At 38.4% G+C, this 20,735-nt stretch overlaps 2 protein-coding genes across 7 annotated transcripts in view; one reads left to right on the top strand and one right to left on the bottom strand.

The window, feature by feature from the left end:
- The window catches only part of LOC139759084 (uncharacterized), a 785,422-nt gene extending 777,800 nt beyond the window's left edge, over positions 1-7,622 (top strand). For all 3 annotated transcript variants that reach the window (XM_071681033.1, XM_071681032.1, XM_071681031.1), the window contains exon 6: positions 798-7,622. In XM_071681033.1, the coding sequence (XP_071537134.1) occupies positions 798-1,263 (466 nt within the window). In that variant the 3' untranslated portion in view covers positions 1,264-7,622. The remainder of the gene's footprint in view (positions 1-797) is intronic.
- Girdin (protein girdin) overlaps positions 7,611-20,735 on the bottom strand; it is a 571,686-nt gene continuing 558,561 nt past the window's right edge. For 3 of the 4 annotated variants that reach the window (XM_071681027.1, XM_071681028.1, XM_071681030.1), the window contains 3 exons: positions 16,709-16,773; positions 13,311-13,481; positions 7,611-10,539 (listed from right to left, as the gene is read on the bottom strand). In XM_071681027.1, coding sequence (XP_071537128.1) covers positions 10,332-10,539; positions 13,311-13,481; positions 16,709-16,773 — 444 coding nt within the window. In that variant the 3' untranslated portion in view covers positions 7,611-10,331. The remainder of the gene's footprint in view (positions 10,540-13,310; positions 13,482-16,708; positions 16,774-20,735) is intronic. The other variant, XM_071681029.1, reaches the window with a different exon arrangement.

Below are 20,735 nucleotides of genomic sequence, written 5' to 3'. Positions count from 1 at the left end.
GCCAGGGGAGGATATTCCCTCAGAGGCCCAGTCCTCTGTTCTTAACGCTACCTTGCTAATGCGGGAAATGGCGAATAGTTTGAAAGAAAGAAAGATATGTGTGTGTGTGTGTGTGTGTGTGTGTGTGTGTGTGTGTGTATATGAGTTGATGGGCCATTCTTCGTCTGTTTCCTGGTGCTACCTCGCTGACACGGGAAACAGCAATTAAGTATAATAATATTAAGATGATGAATAAGAGAATCAGTACATTCCCACAAATACTTACCATTAGATTTGGCATGTAGGTCTTAATGTAGATGTTGTTCGCTTCACACAATACTTTCATTTTCTACAGCCACATACATTGCATAGTTGTCTCTCCAAGTTTAATCAGAACTGTTTTAAGCCATTTGTTAATACCTTTACTGGGTATGATTTTTGAAGTCTCTCCCTCTTTCTTACTAAGCTCAAAAATGATATTGTTTGCTGCATTTTTGATACATGCCAGTGAATTATGCAACTTTCAGGTTATTGTTCTTTCCAATCTGTGAAGCTTTTAATGAAAGTGAGAGAAAATAGGAATGGGTATAGAGGGAAAATATGATATAAATCAATGAAACATTGTTCCTACCACTTACCTCCTTCCATCCTTTCCTCCATTCTTGTTCATCATCCTTACATTTCTCACATTTTTCACCTCTGTCGTTTCTTCACCTACTATGTTCCATGCAGATTCTCATCAGTATAATCTAATAATCTTCAGTTCTCTTTCTTCTTCTTTCACATGCCATTATTTAATCTTTTTTTTTACTTCACAGACTGGCTGTGAACACACTGGGTCGAGAGAGTAACTACAGCCAGCCACCAAGTTACCGTTCCCGGGAAGGTTCAGTCTCTCACAATCCTGATGCCATTCCATCATCTCATCCTGGAGGTTCCATAGCTCCTGCACATTCACGGGATCCCTCATGTTTATCCTTCCTGTCTCATGAATCAATATACTCAACTGGAGCACCACCTTCACAAGATGGTTCTCTGCGAGCAGCACAGCTGGTGGACAGAGATAAAGTTGCTGTTATGGAGGATTCAGCATTACCACCAGCTAAGAAAGATAGCCGAAAAGATGATAATACTGTTACCATTGTACAGACTACGGATTCATCACAAGTCATTGGCTCAGATGCTGTAGTTGTCACAGTTTCAGGTTCAAATTCAAATTATGTTACAGCTCCACCTCAACCTACATCCAGTGATGCTGAAATATCCGTCCTAGCCCACCTTTAACCTCAGTTACTGCCTGGTGAACCCAGACTTTGAAACTAATGTATTTACAGCATACTATAATTCTAGCTGGTGTTTTAAAGAGACAGAATATATATATATGTATTTTCTTATGGTTATGATGCATATTTGTATTTAATTAATTCTAAGCAGATATTTAAGGTAGCTCATGGAAATGTATACTGTATGTATGTTACCTACATTTTATCTTCTTTCATACCTGTTCGCCACTTCCCATGTTAGCAAGGTAGCACCTGGAACAAACGAAGAAAATGCCTCATTCACTCACATCCATTCTCCCGCTGTCATGTGTAATGCACTGAAACCACAACTCCATATCCACAACCAGGCCCCTTAGACCTTAGTGTAGTTTCCTCCATCTGCTTCATATTCATTTGCCCTGGTTCAGTCCATTGACAGCACAAAAAAAACTAAAAATACAAAGCATTTTTTTTGTATTCATTATCACACTTCACTGCTACACATGTAGTAAATAGTCACCCACCCATATACTGTAAATCAATATGAGTGCTGTTGCCATAGAGAGGTTGTTGATGTACCCTTTGTTTATTTGCACATGCCAGCAAACCTCACCTACACTTGAGGCGACTCAAGTGGTATTAGTCGTGTCCAGCGTATGACATTTAACATGCATGTATGAGATGTAAATAATCACTATTGGCATTTATATATACATATATCACATACTTTGTAATCAGTGACTGTAAAAGTGACCAAAAAATAGTCATTATAGATTAGATTATATCGCCATTGTTCTTCCTGTGGTATAAAAGTGACAAGTGGGTACCAAGATTCTGTACAGCTTAGTATATTTTTCACCATAGTCCATTTTTATGCATGTGAATGGTACTTGATACCTCCCAAATAAATGGAGTGTGAGGTAGAATAGACTAAATCCATGGAGCCTACTTGTCACTACTACTGTGACGCTCTTGTGTCTTGTCGGGTGCTGTAGCAGAATCACCTCATCTCCACAGAAATGTGATGCATTTCAGCTGAGTTTCAGTACTGCTTACTTTGTTTTTCCACAACTGAAACTGAGCTATATTCTGAAAACCTGTGATGTATAATTTCTTTTTTTTAAATCATTAAATAAAGATAAGTCTGCATATATATATATATATATATATATATATATATATATATATATATATATATATATATATATATATATAAATAAAATATATATATATGACATGAGACTAAAAATTTAGGAAGATTTTTCCTAATTGGTTTTCATTAGAATTCCGTAATAGAGTGTGAAGTGACCCTTTAAAGTTAACTCTGCCTTTACCCACATTCATACTGAAATGATTTTCAAATTCTCTTCCATAGTTTAGAGCTACCTTAACCTTACTGATTAAATAACTGGATTATGTGCGAGTCAGGCAAATCACCAACTGTTTACATAAGGGAAATGTGGGAAAATAAATGTTGCCAAATCAAGCAAAATGCAGTCTTCATACGGGAGCAAGTTAAAACACTGGGGAAGTAATCTTTGAAGGATGGATATAGTGCAGTTTTGCTGTGCTGGACAACTCATTGGAATTACAGTGCAGTGCCTCGAGTAAACATGAACCACTAATTTGTACCTTATCATATAACTTTCCTTGCAGCCACAGCAGGATGGCATCTGCAAAATCTTCCCCAGTGTTTTAGCTGCCATCCTTGTACTGTCAAATTAGCAGAAAAGCTAGAAACAGTAGCTCAAGATCTCTATCCATGTTGGTTCAGGTAACTTATAGGTAGAGCAGAGAGCCTTAGACTTACACTCAAAAATATGAGGGAAAAGAATGCAGATTCGTTTTTGTGTTAACTTCATTCCCTTTGACATGGGATCAGTCAGGCTCATATAGCCTTCCAGGTTACTCATAAATATCCACATACCATTTTCATTGTCTAAAATGATGCGTAGGATTTCATGCACACTGTTGGTTATTATTTCTCTAGCCTCAGTCCAGTCCATGTATCCAATTCTTTGGAGGTGTGCAGGTCACAGTCGTAAATCTGTGGGAGGGAGAACTTTCTTGTACAGTTTGAGGCTGTGACCATACTTCTTCCCCTTGTAACCATCTCTTACAGCCTTCTGGTTCACTCATAAATATCTACATCCCATTTTCAGTACCCTAAAATGATACTTAAGCTTTCATGCACACTGTCAGTTATTATTTCTCTGGCATCAATTCAGTCTATATATCAAAGTCTTCTGAGGTATGCATGTCAGACTTAAAACTGTAGAAGGGAGAACACACTTGCAGTCTGAGTCTGTGACCATACTTTTCTTCCCCTTTTACCTTCACTTATATCATCATAACCAGCTTACCATGTACCATATGTTCTAGACAGCTAATCTGATCTTAAAAGCTTTCAATTCATTCATCAAACACACTCATTCTCTAGCTGTCATGTATAATGCACCAAAACCACAGCTCCCCTTCCACATCCAGGCCCAACAAACTTTCCATGGTTTACCCCAGACGCTTCACATGCCCTGGTTCAATCCATTGACAGCATGTTGACCCCGGTATACCACATCATTCCAATTCACTCTATTCCTTGCACGCCTTTCACCCTATTGCATGTTCAGGCCTCAGTCAGTCAAAATCTTTTTCACTCCATCCTTCCACCTCCAATTTAGTCTCCCACTTCTCATTCCCTCTACCTCTGACACATATATCCTCTTTGTCAATCTTTCCTCACTCATTCTCTCCATGTGATCAAACCATTTCAATATACCCTCTTCTGCTCTCTCAACCACACTCTTTATTACCACACATCTCTCTTACCCTTTCATTACTTAATCAAACCACCTCACACCACATATTGTCCTCAAACATCTCATTTCCAACTCATCCACCCTCCTCCGCACAATCCTATATATATAATATATACACCTTCACTACCCACACTTCTTAAAATGCCATTAATTGCTCTCACCACTATATTGTACTGTATTTCTCCTCTAATATCTCTTATGCTTTATTCTTTACCTATCTAAGGGGGTGGCTGTGGCAAAAGTCTCCTTAGATGCCTCCCTTGCATACACTCTTCCACTTATTCTTCCACCATTTCTCTTCCTCCAGTATTCTTCCACTCTTTTCCCCAACTCACAGGTGGTCTTCCTCTTCCTGTAACTGTATATTGTACGCTCTCCTTGTAAACTCCTAGTCTTGCATTTTTTCCACATGCCCAGACCACTCACTCTATCACTTCACAGTTCTTCCTCTGCCATACCACATATCTCATACATCCCTTCCTTTCTTTCTTCATCTAGTCATATCACAGGCTCCTTGCATATAGTTCATGTTTATAGCCTGGATTTTTGACCTCTATGACTCATTCAATGTCTTGTTTTGGCTACATAGATCAGGATTGGGAGAGCTTAGCTGTCCTTTAATCATTTCACTTCCATATTTACACGTCTACCTTTCATTATTCTGTACTGCTCTCTCTCATATCTCTCATTCCATATCATCAAACTTACCCAAGAAAGCTCTTAAATCCTTAAATTCTCTCACCTCTTCCAGTCTTTCTCTCCATACCCAAAACACAGTTTAGTACACTTTCATCTTTCATTCTATATGATTTTGTAAAATCTGTACTTTCACTGTTTCCTTTTAGACACCATTACTGTTACCTTTTAAACAACATTACTTTGCTTCCATTTACCTTCAATCACCTATGCTTACACACATCATAAAACGCTTACAACCCTGCTGTAACTCCTCTTCGCTTTCAGCAAACATAGTATTACCTGTAAACAGGCTTGCCACCAGCCACACTCCATCTCTATAACCCCTTTCCCTAGTTCTGTTCTTATCTCTCTCATCACTCCATCCATATTTATATTAAAAAGCCATGGTGGCATGACACTGCCATGCCTCACACCCACATGTATACGAAAACTCGCTCAACTCTCCATCCACTCATAGACATGCATTTTCTCTGCTGGAGAAGGCTTTCACACCATTCTACAGTTGTTCCCCTACCCCATATATCATAAAACATCCCTTAAAGCATTCCTTTCAACTCATCGTATGCTTTCTCCAGTTCCATAAAAGCTTCACACTTTTTACCTTTTACTAAATATTTTTCCAGTCATTTTCACCTCTAAAGTCTGATCCACAAACTGGCACCATCAGAGCGAGCTCAGCATGGGGAGGTGAGGTCAGGCGTGGAATTTTCCACTTGCAACGTCATGTCGCTGCTCAACCTGTAATTTTACTGATTATTTGTGGAAATTACAGTCTATATGTTCTGTCATCATTCATTTTCACCTGGAACCTTAAACCCACCCATCAATTCTACTCTTGCTTCCCATTCATATCACTAACTTTTGTAAGGCTGCACATCACCCACCTCTATCCCTTCTCTGTCATGAGCAAATACAAAAAAGGATGTATTAGTAGGAAGTATGTGAATACATATTTATTTATTTATTCATTTTGCTTTGTCGCGTTAGCGAGGTAGCGCAAGGAAACAGACGAAAGAATGGCCCAACCCACTCACATACATGTCCACACACGCAAATATACATACCTATACATCTCAATGTATACATATATATACACACACACACACATATACATATATACACATGTACATAATTCATACTGTCTGCCTTTATTTATTCCCATCGCCACCTCGCCACACATGGAATAACAACCATTCGTTCACACTCAGTCTCTAGCTGTCATGTAATAATGCACCAAAACCACAGCTCCCTTTCCACATCCAGGCCCCACAGAACTTTCCATGGTTTACCCCAGATGCTTCACATGCCCTGGTTCAATCCATTGACAGCACGTCAACCCTGGTATACCATATCGTTCCAATTCACTCTATTCCTTGCACGCCTTTCACCCTCCTGCATGTTCAGGCCCCAATCACTCAAAATCTTTTCCACTCCATCTTTCCACCTCCAATTTGGTCTCCCACTTCTCCTCTTGGTCAATCTTTCCTCACTCATTCTCTCCATGTGACCAAACCATTTCAAAACACCCTCTTCTGCTCTCTTAACCACACTCTTTTTATTTCCACACATCTCTCTTAGCCTTACATTACTTAGTCAAACCACCTCACACCACAATATTGTCCTCAAACATCTCATTTCCAGCACATCCACCCTCCTGCGCACAACTCTATCCGTAGCCCACGCCTCGCAATCATACAACATTGTTGGAACCACTATTCCTTCAAACATATCCATTTTTGCTTTCCAAGATAATGTAATAAATAGATGGTCTGTTATTTATTCAGTCCACACTTCTTGAAATATTTCTATTTTCCAGTCTTTTATGAATTCTGTCTTCTATGTATTCACGTTCTCAGTGAATGTGAATACTTGGAAGACAGAATTCATAAAAGACAGGAAAATAGAAATATTTCAAGACGTGTGGACCGAATAAATAACAGACCATCTATTGGGTGTAACCAAAGCCAACTAACTGCTACCAACCAGTGGATGCCCTACATGGATTGATTTACCTCTCTACACATATATCCTCTTCCTCACATCTCTCATATCCTTTCATTACTTAATCAAACCACCTCACACCACATATTGTCCTCAAACATCTCATTTCCAGCACATCCACCCTCCTGCGCACAACTCTATCCATAGCCCACGCCTTGCAACCACTATTCCTTCAAACATACCCATTTTTGCTTTCCAAGATAATGTAATAAATAGATGGTCTGTTATTTATTCAGTCCACACTTCTTGAAATATTTCTATTTTCCAGTCTTTTATGAATTCTTTCTTCTATGTATTCACGTTCTCAGTAAATGTGAATACATAGAAGACAGAATTCATAAAAGACTGGAAAATAGAAATATTTCAAGATGTGTGGACTGAATAAATAACAGACCATCTATTGGATGTAACCAAAGTCAACTAACTGCTACCAGCCAGTGGATGCCCTACATGGATTGATGAAACCACAGCTCCCTATCCACAAACAGGACCCACAGGCTTCTCCATGGTTTATCCCAGCTGCTTCACATGCCCAAGTTCGGTACACTGACAGCACTGTGTATACTGCATCGTTCCCATTTGCTATCCCAGGCAAATTTGAAAAAGTTACCTTCTTTCATGCTCATGATTATATGCAGACTTACCAAACAGAAAGATAATTTGAAACAGGTTTATTCTTCAGAGATACTTATAATTCCTTGCCACAGCTTTGTAATATATTTTTCTGTTCTAAATGCTATGCCCTCTCAGATCTTTTTCACTGAAAAAAGAATGAATATTTTCCTTGCTGAATATTTCTGGGCATAATTGTAATAAAGGTCCTGTATATATTTTGTATAACTAAATAAAAGTCTTTACATTGGTACTTCTTTTTTATTTAATTCATGCTGCCCTGCATTCTTGAAGCATTAAAAGTCATGTCTAGATAGTTTAAGGTAAAAAAAGAAATGTTTGAAGTATATTAACCAAGAACAGTCTAGTAATGCATATGATAACAGATTATCAGACCTAGAGACTTGGTGGTCGACATTTGCACAGTTATCATACTACATACACAACACCTGAATTATTACAGTGAAGGATTACTCTACATGTTTTTTCAGAATTATCAATCTTTACCAATACTGTTTATATGCATAAAATTATTACATTGTCGTTACACAAAACTTGTCAATACAAATTTTAACCCTTATGCTAAACTTGCCATAGCTTTCCATAACCAATTTTTTTTCAACATTTATGACCATGAAAATACTTTTGGTGATAAATTATATCAAAATATGACAGATAATGGCTCTGCCCAAATACTAAGATAATAATGAACTGGTGTAGGCATGATGTTTATACATGTATGGAAAGGATCACAATTTTGCACGTGATCAAGATATTCCTATGAGTCCACGGAGAAAATGAAACACGAAAAGTTCCCAAGTGCACTTTCGTGTAATAATCACATCATCAGGGGAGACACGAGAGGAATATAACAGTCAGTTGATATACTGACTGTTATATTCCTCTCTTGTGTCTCCCCTGATGATGTGATTATTACACGAAAGTGCACTTGGGAACTTTTCGTGTTTCATTTTCCCCGTGGACTCATAGGATTATACATGTATGTCTGTTACTGGAAGATATCAGAACTAATGTACCTTGAACACAGGTTGGCAATGGTGCTAAACATCCTCCTTCATAATGATACCTATTGCTCTTCAAAAATTTACAGAAAACTCCAGCTAGTGCAACAGAGATTTTTAGTTTACATAAGCAATAGCTCTAAAATTTGAGATAAACCTAACCTTTCACAAAACCACCAATCAAAGCACCATTTCTCAACCAATGCCACATGCAAAACCAGGAATACACCATCAACTGCACATACTATCAACCTGACCACTTAAGTTTATCTCAAAGTTGATAATTCCCAAACCCCCCAAAAATGCTTGAGGTTATCGATTTAAATTGTCTGAAATGAATAAAGATAAAATGTATGAAGACTTGCCAAACATCATGATCATTAGACACAGCTTTATATGCTACACTGACAGGTGTGCCAAAAGAGTGGCCATTAAGAACACTACAAATGCACATCTCAACTGAATAAGCTAACATCACCTACACCAAGAGACACAGCCGAGTTGCACTAACACACTATCCAACCTTTTGTGCTTTCTAAGCTACTGTGAACAGAAGTACAAGTCATGAAGAAAATCAAAATAATGAGAAATGTATATCTGACTAGTATTTATAAAACATTATACAAAATAAAGTTGAGATATTGCAAATATTATTCACTGCTAAAGAATGGATGTGAGTGAATGGAGCCTTCCTTTGTATGTACCTGCCGCTACGTCACTAATGAAGAAAACGGCAAACAGATAAAGAAAAGCCACATTCGCGCACATTCACTCTAGCTGTCTTGCTCAATGCACTGAAACCACAGCCCCTATCCACAACCAGGCCTACAGACCCTTCCACAGTTTCCCACAGTTTCAGTCACTGACAGTACATCGACCCTTGTAAACCACATCATTCCAGAAAGATATGTGGGAACTGGTTATGGATTAATCGTGGGTTGTGGTCTCACTGCACTGGACATGACAGTTAGAGAATGGATGTGAGCGAGGCCTTTATTCAACCAGTTCCTGGCACAACCTCGCTGATGCAGGAAATGGAGAAGAAATATATATGTATACATGTATGTGTATATATATATATATATATATATATATATGTGAGAAGCTATGCAGCTGGTATTGCTCTTAATTTACCATCAACGTAAATTCTACTTATAATCTAATAAGGTGAATGGAGTGCTTTTGCTAGACCCAGCTAAATGTCTCTAGGAACAGCCTAGCAAGCCACAGGACATCACAGGATTGACTCGGTACTTGAATGTTACTTAGATCATAATGAATGATTATTCTAGACTTCCATGATGAGAATAAAGTGAAATGAACATTTTATGTATTAAATTACAGGATGCTCACACTGTCATTTAGATCTCTCTACAAACATATAGAAAAATCAAAATATGGTGGCTTTTATAAAAACTAATAGAGAAATGACTACAAATGTATATACAAATAAACTGTTGTGCCCTTTGAAATATGTACAAATAATCACAAAATACAGTATAGTATACAGAAAACTGCAGCAATACCAATAAAATATCTGATCTGTCTAACAGATGCTACTGTTTGAGATCAGCTGAAGTCGTTTCATGACAAACTACTGTTAATAGCACACCTGCACTGACGTCACTACAGCAAGACATGCACCATATGTACTGCATTTTGAACACCACGGTTTTACACAGACCTAGTCATCAAGTTCAGGTAACGTAATTTCTATATCACTCACACCTGCATTAAGTAGCAGTATTCTAAATTTTCATGGTCCTTGAAATAAATATTAACTTTTACAGGGAGCAATAAGCACATTTTTGACCAAATTGCATTTGGAATAACAAAAACTCCCTCTATGAGAATTTAAGCCAAACTGGAGTGATATCCAATGAAACATGTCTTTATATTGCTTTTTTTTTTTTAACAGCATCTGTTTTCCCATGTAAATATTACACACATCCATACTCATACCAGACAGAATTATCCACGATATCTTTCCCAGTTTTAAGAGGTGCGCTATCTGTGGCAGGTGGCCGTGGCGGAGGCTTCGGAGGTTTAGGGTCAGAATTATCTGGAGGAGATGAGTGACTAGAGGTAAGGGAATCAGGCTGAATTATGCTGGACCCACGACGGGATCTAGGAGGAACTTGCGGTGCACTGCAAAGGGAATGAAAAGGATTAGTTTACTGCTTAGATCTGAAATGATAAGGATAAAGTTTTGGTTTATTCTATCACAAATGTAGACATTAAAAATATTGACACCTAGCATTTCATGACAATTGTGTGATAAGACTGGTCAATATCTGGGAGGACAAAAATGGGTATGTTTGAAGGTATAGTAGTCCCAATGATGTTGTCTGGATGCGAGGTATGGACTACAGATAAGGATGTGCAGAAGAAGGTGGATGTGTTGGAAATGAAATGTTTTGGGACAATACATGGTGTGAGGTGGTTTGATGTAGTAAGTTATAAAAAGGGCGAGAGAAAGGTGTGGTAATAAGAAAAGTATGGTTGCAAAAGCTGAAAAGGAAGTGCTGAAATGGTTTGGACGTGTGGAGAGAATGACTTGAGGAGAAGTTGACACAGAAGATATGTGTGTGTCAGAAGTAGACAGAACTTGGAGAAAGGGGAGACCAAGTTGGAGTAGGAAGGATGGAGTGAAAAAGATTTTGAGTGATCAGGGCCTGAACATGTATGATGGTGAAAAGTGTGTATGGGATAGGGTGAATCAGAATGATGTGGAATGCAAGGGGCAACATGTTGTCAGTGGACTGTGAAGTGGCCATGGGAAATCATGCAAAAGTCTAAGGGGTCCTGGTTGTGGATTGGGAGCTGTGGTTTCAGTGCATTGCAATTGACAGCTAGAGAATGGATGTGAGTGAAGAATGTGGCCTTTCTTTTTCTGTTCCTTGCACTATCTTGCTAACTTGGGAAATGGAAAAAATAAGAAAAAAAATTCAAGATTATTTTTGTCAAAAAAAAAAGTTTTATATTTTATACAGTAGCTCTACCAGCCTGGCTAAAACATAAACACTTTCTCTACCCACAGAGCAAGGTAATGTGTCCGCAAAAAATCTCATCCACCTCCCTATGCATTTCCAAAGTCAATATTACAATTACATTTCAGAACTTTGTCATCTCTCCTTTGGCCTTGATTACAATTTGTAGATGTCTGGGAATTACTATGGTTCCTGAAGTATTCTAGGTCCATAGGGTCTTGATCTGAATGAGACAAGGCACGAGTGAGGTGATGCAGGAGGTAGCCACCCGATTGTGCATTCTCAGTGCCCGATACCTAGGAATTTCAAATGTACCCATATCTTATTGCTTCAAGGTGAGAATTCAGGCTTTCTGCTCCTTACAAAGGTAAGAGCAAACTATGTTGAAGCACAAGTGGAAGAAATACAGCACCAAGAAGCAATATTCCCAAAATGAAATGGTAGCCAGGAAGAGTACAGAAAGAACATCCTTTCCTCAAGACAGCCTGAGACACACTGAGGCAGGTTACTGGAGTTCAACCCATTAGAAACACTAATCACAGCGACCCGGAGAGCGTAACATACTTGTATCCACAATAAACCTTAAGTATGTACTGCCTTTGAAAATATATGGGGGCACATAATGAACCTCCTCCAAGTATAAAGAACCATACATGTCTCTCCAATATGACACCTATTACAAACCACTAACTTGACAAACTTTTAGCAAAAACTGCCAAACAGACTTCATCTTTTACTTCATCAACCAATATCTTGATACTGCACATCTAAATTCTTTATTCTTCAATGTTTCCTTTCTTAATGCCACATCCATTTCTAAGATATCCATCTCTATCATATATACCTGAGCCTTTCTGCCCCAGGATAACTTTCTACAGGGATCTTCAGCAATCAATATGCAAGCCAAGTCCACCAGGTGGGATTCTTCAAGAAATATCACGATGATCGTGTCTTTGTTGGTTAAGCAAAGGACAGCTGAGGAGTAAATGCTTTGTGTCTTAAGTGTGGAAGTTGTATCTTAGACATGAGAAGTCTACTGATGTGTTGAACTGGTGTATGTAATGCTGGAGAAATGGGTGTTCAAAACAAAAACGAGAATGGGCAGCTTTGGCTTGTCTAGGAGGTGTAGATTCAGATGGGCGTATATCAGGCTAAGTGATGTTCAAGACTTAGTTGGGAGTGCAGTTGCTAACATTTGTTTGATCATTTCAGTGTATATATGTTTTGTTAATGTCATTTTTATTAAGGAAGGGGGATCTCTAAGTATAGGAAGCTGGGGTGTGATTCATTTTTCTAACCAGGGGATGGTCGTTGGTTGTTTAGTGGTTTGAATGGGAATGTATGGGGCATTACCTGCAAGGACTAACTACAAGGGAAAGTTAAAATTTGGTCAAAAGGAAGGCGCTTGAGCTAAAAAAGAAGGCAAATGAGAGTTGGGGTAAATGAGTATAAGCAAATTTCAGAGAGAACAAAATGTTTCGAAAGGAGGTTAAGAGTGTGATGAGAACAAAAGAACATATGGGAGCATCAGTGAAGGGAACAAATGAAGGAATATTGCCAGGAAGAGATGCGGTGAAGAGAAAATGGAATCAGCACTTTGAAGGATTGTAAAATACGTCTGAATAGGGTGGAGATGTGGGATGTTTTTGACATGAAGGTATGCAAAGTGGTTTGGTAAGGAAAGATATGATGAAAGTCATGCATCAGATGAAGTATAACAAAGTGGCTACAGTGGATGGGATTACAGCTGAATTTCTTAAAAATGGGGCTGACTGTGTTGTTGATTGGGTAGTCATCATTTTTACAGTGTGTATGGCTCATGGTGAGGTACCTGAAGACTGGCAGTATACCAATATGGCACCACTATATAAGTGTGATCAAACTATGGACAAGATGGCATGACTTCCATCAACTCTTTATCATGTATACCTCGTTGAATGATCAGCACGTGGCGGTAAACGAGGAGTGGTAGGGACTTCATCATCTACTGCTCGTTCTCTTCGAACACTAGTCTTTGGTGTCGACGCCTGCGGAATTCCTCCCGGTGTTGGAGTGCAAGGAGTAGAAGGAGGAAGGCTGCTATGGACACTGCTGTAACTCCTACAGAAAAAAATTATGAAGGTAAATGAAAATTATCACCTAACATCAATTTTCATCAAGACAAGCAACCAGGGACAACAACAAAAGAGGCAACGAAGTGGACCTCCATGGTGTAACGGTTAGCATTCTTGATCGTGATGCAATCACGGGCCACCCAGGGTCGAGCACATGGGTTCAAACTTTGGTTGTGACAGTCAGTCCACGGTAAATTTAGCTGTACATCAATTCCTATTAGTTGGTCAATAAAATGGGTACCTACCTTAATAGGTTATATGTATATACATATAGCATTTATGAGATGGCCTCAATTAGGAATTCAGTTGACGGTGCTGTATTTCCCAAAAGAAAAAACTGCCGTTTCCCACTTTAGTAAAGTTGTGCTAGGAACACACAAAGTTACAGCCTCTCTACATTTCAACTAAGGCCTGGCCTTGATGTGGACTTAAAGTCCATGAGGAGTTTTCCCTCTAAGGTTCAGTCATCTGTTCTTGAATGTTACCTCGCTAATGGGGGAAATGGTGAGCATGTATAAAAAAATATATGTGTACATAGTGACTGACTTTGGTAAAGTGTGTGAAAGAAGAAAGCTGAGGGTAAATGTGAATAAGAGTAAGGTTATTATTAGGTAAAGTAGGGTTCAGAGACAAGTCAATTGGGAGGTAAGTTTGAATGGAGAAAAACTGGAGGAAGTGAAGTGTTTTAGATATCTGGGAGTGGAATTGGCAGTGGAAGGAACCATGGAAGCAGAAGTGAGTCACAGGGTGGGGGAAGGGGCGAAGGTTCTAGGAGTGTTGAAGAATGTGTGGAAGACAAAAACGTTATCTCGGAAAGCAAAAATGGGTATGTCTGAAGGAATAGTGGTTCTAACAATGTTATATGGTTGCGAGGCATGGGATATGGATAGGGTTGTGCGGAGGAGGGTGGATGTGTTGGAAATTAGATGTTTGAGGACATGTGGTGTGAAGTGGCTTGATCGAGTAAGTAATGAAAGGGTAAGAGAGATGTGTGGTAATAAAAAGAGTGTGGTTGAGAGAGCAGAAGAGGGTGTATTGAAATGTTTTGGTCACATGGAGAGAATGAGTGAGGAAAGATTGATAAAGAGGATATATGTGTCAGAGGTGGAGGGAACAAGAAGTGGGAGGCCAAAGTGGAGGTGGAAGGATGGAGTGAAAAAGATTTTGAGCAATCGGGGCCTGAACGTGCAGGACGGTGAAAGGCTTGCAAGGAATAGAGTGAACTGGAACAACGTGGTATACCAAGGTCGACGTGCTGTCAATGAATTGAACCAGGGCATTTGAAGATTCTCGGGTAAACCATGGAAAGTTTAGTGGGGCCTGGATGTGGAAATGGAGCTGTGGTGTCAGTGCATTAGACATGACAGCTAGAGACTGAGTGTGAACGAATGTGGCCTTTGTTGTCTTTTCCTAGCACTACCTCGTGCACATGCGGGGATAGGGGGATGTCTTTTCATGTGTGGCGGGGTGGCGACGGGAATGAATAAGGGCAGACAGTGTGAATTATATACATGTGTATATATGTATATGTCTGTGTGTGTATACATATGTATATGTTGAGATGTATAGGTATGTATATGTGCATGTGTAGACGTGTATGTATATACATGTGTATGTGGGTGGGTTGGCCATTCTTTCATCTATTTCCTTGCGCTACCTCGCTAACACGAGACGGTGACAAAGTATAATAAACAAATAAACGTTGAAATGCATAGGTATGTATATGTAAGTGTGTGGGAGTTTATGTACATATATGTGTATGCGGGTAGGTTGGGCCATTCTTTTGTCTCTTTCCTTGCGTTACCTCGCTAACACGGGAGACAGCGACTAAGTTGAATGAAATAATGAATAATAATATTTATCATACCTCTGTCTCCCCTTTTAGAAAGTTAAAATACAAGGACGGGAGGGTTACTAGCCCCCCGCTCCTGTCCCCTTTAGTTGGCTTCTACGACACCTAAGAATGCGTTTTAAGTATTTAGGTGGGTTGGGCCATTCTTTTGTCTGTTTCCTTGCACTACCTCACTACGCGGGAGACAGCAACCAAGTAAAATAAATAAATAAATAAATAGATAAATAAATAAATCATCATACTTGATCGCTGTTTCCCACGACAGCTGGTAAGCACCAGGAAACAGACGAACAGCCCATTCACTTGTATACACATATATACATAAACATCAATACAGAACATATACAAAAATACATACATATATACATATGTTCATATTCATACTTGCCCACCCTCATCCATTCCCGGCACCACAGGAAACAGCATTGCCACCCCTTACATCAGTAAGGTAGCATCAGGAAACACAAAAAAAATGCCTCATCTGCTCACACTCATTCTCTAGCTGTCATATGTGATGCACTGAAACCACTGCTTCCTATCCACATCCAGGCCCCACAGACCTTTCCAAGGTTTACCCTACACACTCCACATGCCCTGACCCAGTCCACTGACAGCAAGTTGACCCCAGTATATCCCATCAATCCAATTCACTCTATTCTGTGCATATTTTTCACATGTATCCCAAATGTGTAACTCACCTGTAAAGCAATTCAGTCAACTAAAAACACAGAAAAGGCTGCATCTGCAACATGATCATTGAAACCTGGCATAGCATACATCTGGCAGAACAGGTGCTTTATGTGGCGTTTGTTTCAAAGTTGTGATTATGTTCCTAAATGACGAACTTCACAGTCACATGACATGAATATCTATTTCTGTAGTAAAAGGGTCACTGGGAAAACTCTACTACTTCCTTAATGTTCTCACTGATGTCAACAACTTATAGAAAAAGAATAATAAAAATTCTTCAACATTTACATATGGTTTTAAAACAACCAAACATAAACACACTTTCACATTAAAATCATAAGGAATATAGTACAGTAAATATGACAGCAATCATCGAATATCAGAAGAGTCACTAAGAAAATGTTGAGGAATGATGAATAAATATAGACTTATTTAATATCATATTTCTAGTTTGAATCAGTTTAATAAACTTGCTTCTTTAAAAAAATAATGAGATGGCAACTGATCATTGTACACATTAGGAATGGCAAAACAATAATGAACATTATTATAATGAATTCATACAGAGTTTTAAGAAAAAAAAATTTTCATATTCTATTTACTGTACCTCAACAAGCAGGAAGTACAAGAAAGACAGATTCAATCATGAAAAAACAAAAGTATTTTCTTACCTATTTACCACTGGATGACTCAGAGATGCTGAAGATGTGCTTCGTATCGATGATCTGCCACGGCTCTAAAATGAAACAACAAAACCGTCTCAAACAATGGTTTCATTCCACTGTCTAACTAATCTTAAGCTAGTTCTCTGATATTCACTGGGATTATGCATTAATCTGAAGCTGAGTGCCCCTATCCTCAAATGACATTCACATCCTTTGTGAAATGATAAAAGATGTTGAAATTACTTTAATGCCCACACACTCTCAATATCCTTTTTACCTTTAGAAAGAAAATTCATTAAATGCAACAAAAATGTCCAAAAATTCAATGTGCATATATCTATAAAACATTTTCTAATACAATTTTAGTGTTTTAAGTAACCCAATGTTTATCTTGCACTTCAGGGAGTTCAAATGCTGAGGCAACTGGGACTGCTTACACAGTCATACAGTGATAACCTATACATACAGGTAATACCTCATATTTCCAAATATCTAAGCCTAAAACCATTTTGGTTCTTTTGTGTTTTGCATGTTGAATGGCAAAATTCATACTGAGGTTAACCATTGAGTAATGGGTTTTAAGTCAAAGTAATCAACATTAGTTGTCTTAGATTTGGTTTTGCAGCTCTACAGAAGTATATCTACCTTATCCACCAGCGTACAAAAATTGTAAAATAAAAAATAAAGAGGTAATGTAATCTCCCAACTGACAACACAAGACTTGGTGCTACATATATTATGGGTGGAAGTCAACATTCATTTCACACAACTTTTATACACCTTTTCATTTAGTTCCTGTCACCTCTTAGGTTCAAAATGGATCTTTCCCTCTTGCAAAATGTAGGATGTCAGTACATGATTTCTTCAACTAACTGAAACTATTCATGGCTATGTCATATACACATGCTATCGTTGCACCATACTACATGATCCACAATGATGTTTCCTTTACAAGTGGGATACTATAATGTGGATACTTACACACTTCATTATTTCCCATCTTCACACCAGGTCTTATCCAGGACAAAATACATATTACAAAAGGATTCTCTCAATATTACCAACAACCAATTAACACAAAACTCCTAAGTTTAAGGACATTCCTAATTATGAATACTTACAAATGTAAAGAACAGCACCACCAAGGAAGGAAGAAATATTCTCTTGTCTTATATACCTTCTACAGTCCATGTTGTATTCATTATGGAAGAATACTCCTCAAAAGAAAACCCAATCTTTTCTTGCTAAGGCTCACTCAAACGTATTCTGCTTACTACCACACCTCTCTCTGAACCAGTCATTCCTTAATCAATCAATCCTCATCACACCTCATTTCCCATACATTTAACTTCTACCATAATTTTGCAATTGGGGCATGACATGCATCTATACAGCCCAGTGAGACTACTATTCCAACGAACATACCCATCTTTGCCCTTACTGACAGAGCTCTCTATGTCCATACACAGAAGTTCCTTGCATTATCAACCAAATTTTCAGTATCAATGCTTATGAGCTGGCCTTTAAGCATTGTTAGATGAATCCTAACAGAATAATATCTCTGCTAACATAGCAGGCTCATTTACAAAAATTTGATGCATCATTCACCATAGCCAGTTTGCATGTTTAATTGTGATACTGTGACTGAAATAAGAGCACACTAATTCTCATCTCAAAAGCTTAGGTCCAGATATCCTTACACCTGAATTTAAAACTTACAGAGAGACAGGCCTACCTGTGTAGAGCTATCCACTGATTTTTCTAGGGCATCTAACTGAGTTTTGTATGATACCATAGATGCCCATTTACCATGGACAGTCACCTTTTTTCAGTTCTTAAAGAAAATCTTCAGGTGATAATTTGACATATGGACATTTTCACTTTGACAAGCACATGCTAAGGCTAACCGGCAATCTTCAGATGGTAACTTGACACATGGACATTTCTACTTTGATAATGTCATGCTTAAGCTGACAGGCTGAGTTTGAGGTGACTCTAAAGTATCTAAACACACCCAGAAGGAGATGAAAAATGCCAGGACTGAAGATACTCAACCACAATGTTTTGAGGCTTCAAGACCAACTTTCCTTTCTTACAACATATCTTCACAGTAGCTTGAAAGAGGCATTCTTTTCTCAGCCCAATGAAGATGGTTCACATTCTAGGCAAGGGAGTCTGAGTTCAAGTGGATGTGCCCAAGATGAGAAGAATGGAGAGATATGCAGTAAGTTTTTTTAAAGAAACCTGGATGTTCTAGCTCTATATGAAACAAAACTCAAGCCTAAGGGGAAAGAATGGCTAGAAAATGTCTTAAGGGTAAAGTCAGGGGTTAAAATGAAAACAAGAGTGAAGGAAGAGGTAGTACTTTTGCTGAAGGAGGAATTATGTGAATGTGTGAAAGAGTGTAGGAATGTGAGCCCGACTGATGGTAAAAATAAAAGTGGATTACGAGATGTGGGTGACTACTAATGCTTATGCTCCAGGGCAAGACAAGGCTGAGGAAGACAGGTGAGTGTTTTGGGAGGAGTTGAATGAGTGTATCAGCAGTTTTGATGAAAGAGATCTGGTACTATCAGCAGTTTTGATGAAAGAGATCTGGTATAAGTGATTAGAGATTTGAATTCTTATGAGTAATGAAGCAGTTGAGGGTACAATTGGAGGCATGGAGTATTTAGAGATGTAAAAGAAATTAATAAACAACTTATGGAATTGTGTGCAGGAAAAGGACTAGCGACTGGGAATACCTGGTATAAAAAGAGGGACATACATAAGTATACATGGGTTAGTAGGACAGATGGAAAGGTGTCATTACTTGAATTGTGTACTAAACTGATAGATATTCTCAAGAGAATGTAAATAAACTGAAAGGGGAAGCTGGTGGGATGTCTAATCATTACTTAGTGGCTTTCAAAAATGACAAAATTATATGAGTGGTGAAAAAAAGTGAGCCTTGAAAAGAGGCTTACATGAGAAGATATCAGGAAAGATTGAGGATAGAAAGGCAAAACGTGCAAGTAAATGAAGCTCTAGGGGAGTGGATAAGAGGGAGAAGGAATTTAAGGAAGTACTAATTACATGTGAGAAAAGTGTGTGGCAGGCAGAAGGCTCTGAGAGGTGAGCATATGAGAAACGGTAATGAGCAGTGAAGTGGTGAAGTTATGTTGCTAGTGAAAGAGAAAAGAGACATGTATGGGTGTTACTTACACAGGAGTGAGGAGAGGCAAGTGGAGATGTGACAAGAAGCAGAGATTCGGTGAAGAGGAGATGGGGTGAGTACTTTGAAAGACTGTTGAATGTGTTTGGAGATAAGAAAGCAGATGTGGGGCTTTTGGGTTAGGGAGGTACTGGAAGAGACAGAGAAAATTACAGCAAGTAGCTTTGTGAAGAGAAAAGAAGTGTTGAAAACCTTGAATATGATGAAATGTGACAGGGCAGCTAGAGTGGTTAGTATTAGAACTGAATTTCTTAAAAAGGAGAGTGATTGTGTTGTTGACTGGTTAAACAGGATTTTCAACATAAACATGAATTATGGTGAGGTGCCTGAGGATTGGCAGAATGCGTATATAGTATCAAGTATAAAGACAAGAAGGAAATAGGTATAAATCCATTGAGTGTAAGCGGTAAGTTGTATTGGAGAGTGGTGATTGCGTGATGATAATGTAATCAAATCATCATTACTAAAATGTCTAGCGATGACATTTCCTTGCATAGGAAGCAGAATGAAGCTCACATCAAAGCAATCTTTCTTCAAAGATGATATGTTGCAATGAATGTTCTGCCATCTTTCATATGTTTAAGTCTGCTGCTGGTGCTAAACCAATTATGTCTATATTTCTAATTTCTTCAAAGATGATATGTTGCAATGCATGTTTTGCCATCTGTCATATGTTTAAGTCTGCTGCTGATGCTAAACCAATTATATCTATATTTCTAATAACTATTCTAAATGCACTCAGTAAATCATGTTAATCTTTTTGTAGCTTTAGCAACACAATTATTTTTCTTTTAATCAACATGGAGAGTGAATGGTTGA

The sequence above is a fragment of the Panulirus ornatus genome, chromosome 32 (genome assembly GCF_036320965.1).
Source record: "Panulirus ornatus isolate Po-2019 chromosome 32, ASM3632096v1, whole genome shotgun sequence".
In the NCBI taxonomy this organism is placed as follows: Eukaryota; Metazoa; Arthropoda; class Malacostraca; order Decapoda; family Palinuridae; genus Panulirus; species Panulirus ornatus.
This window is presented reverse-complemented; position numbering and strand designations above follow the sequence as displayed.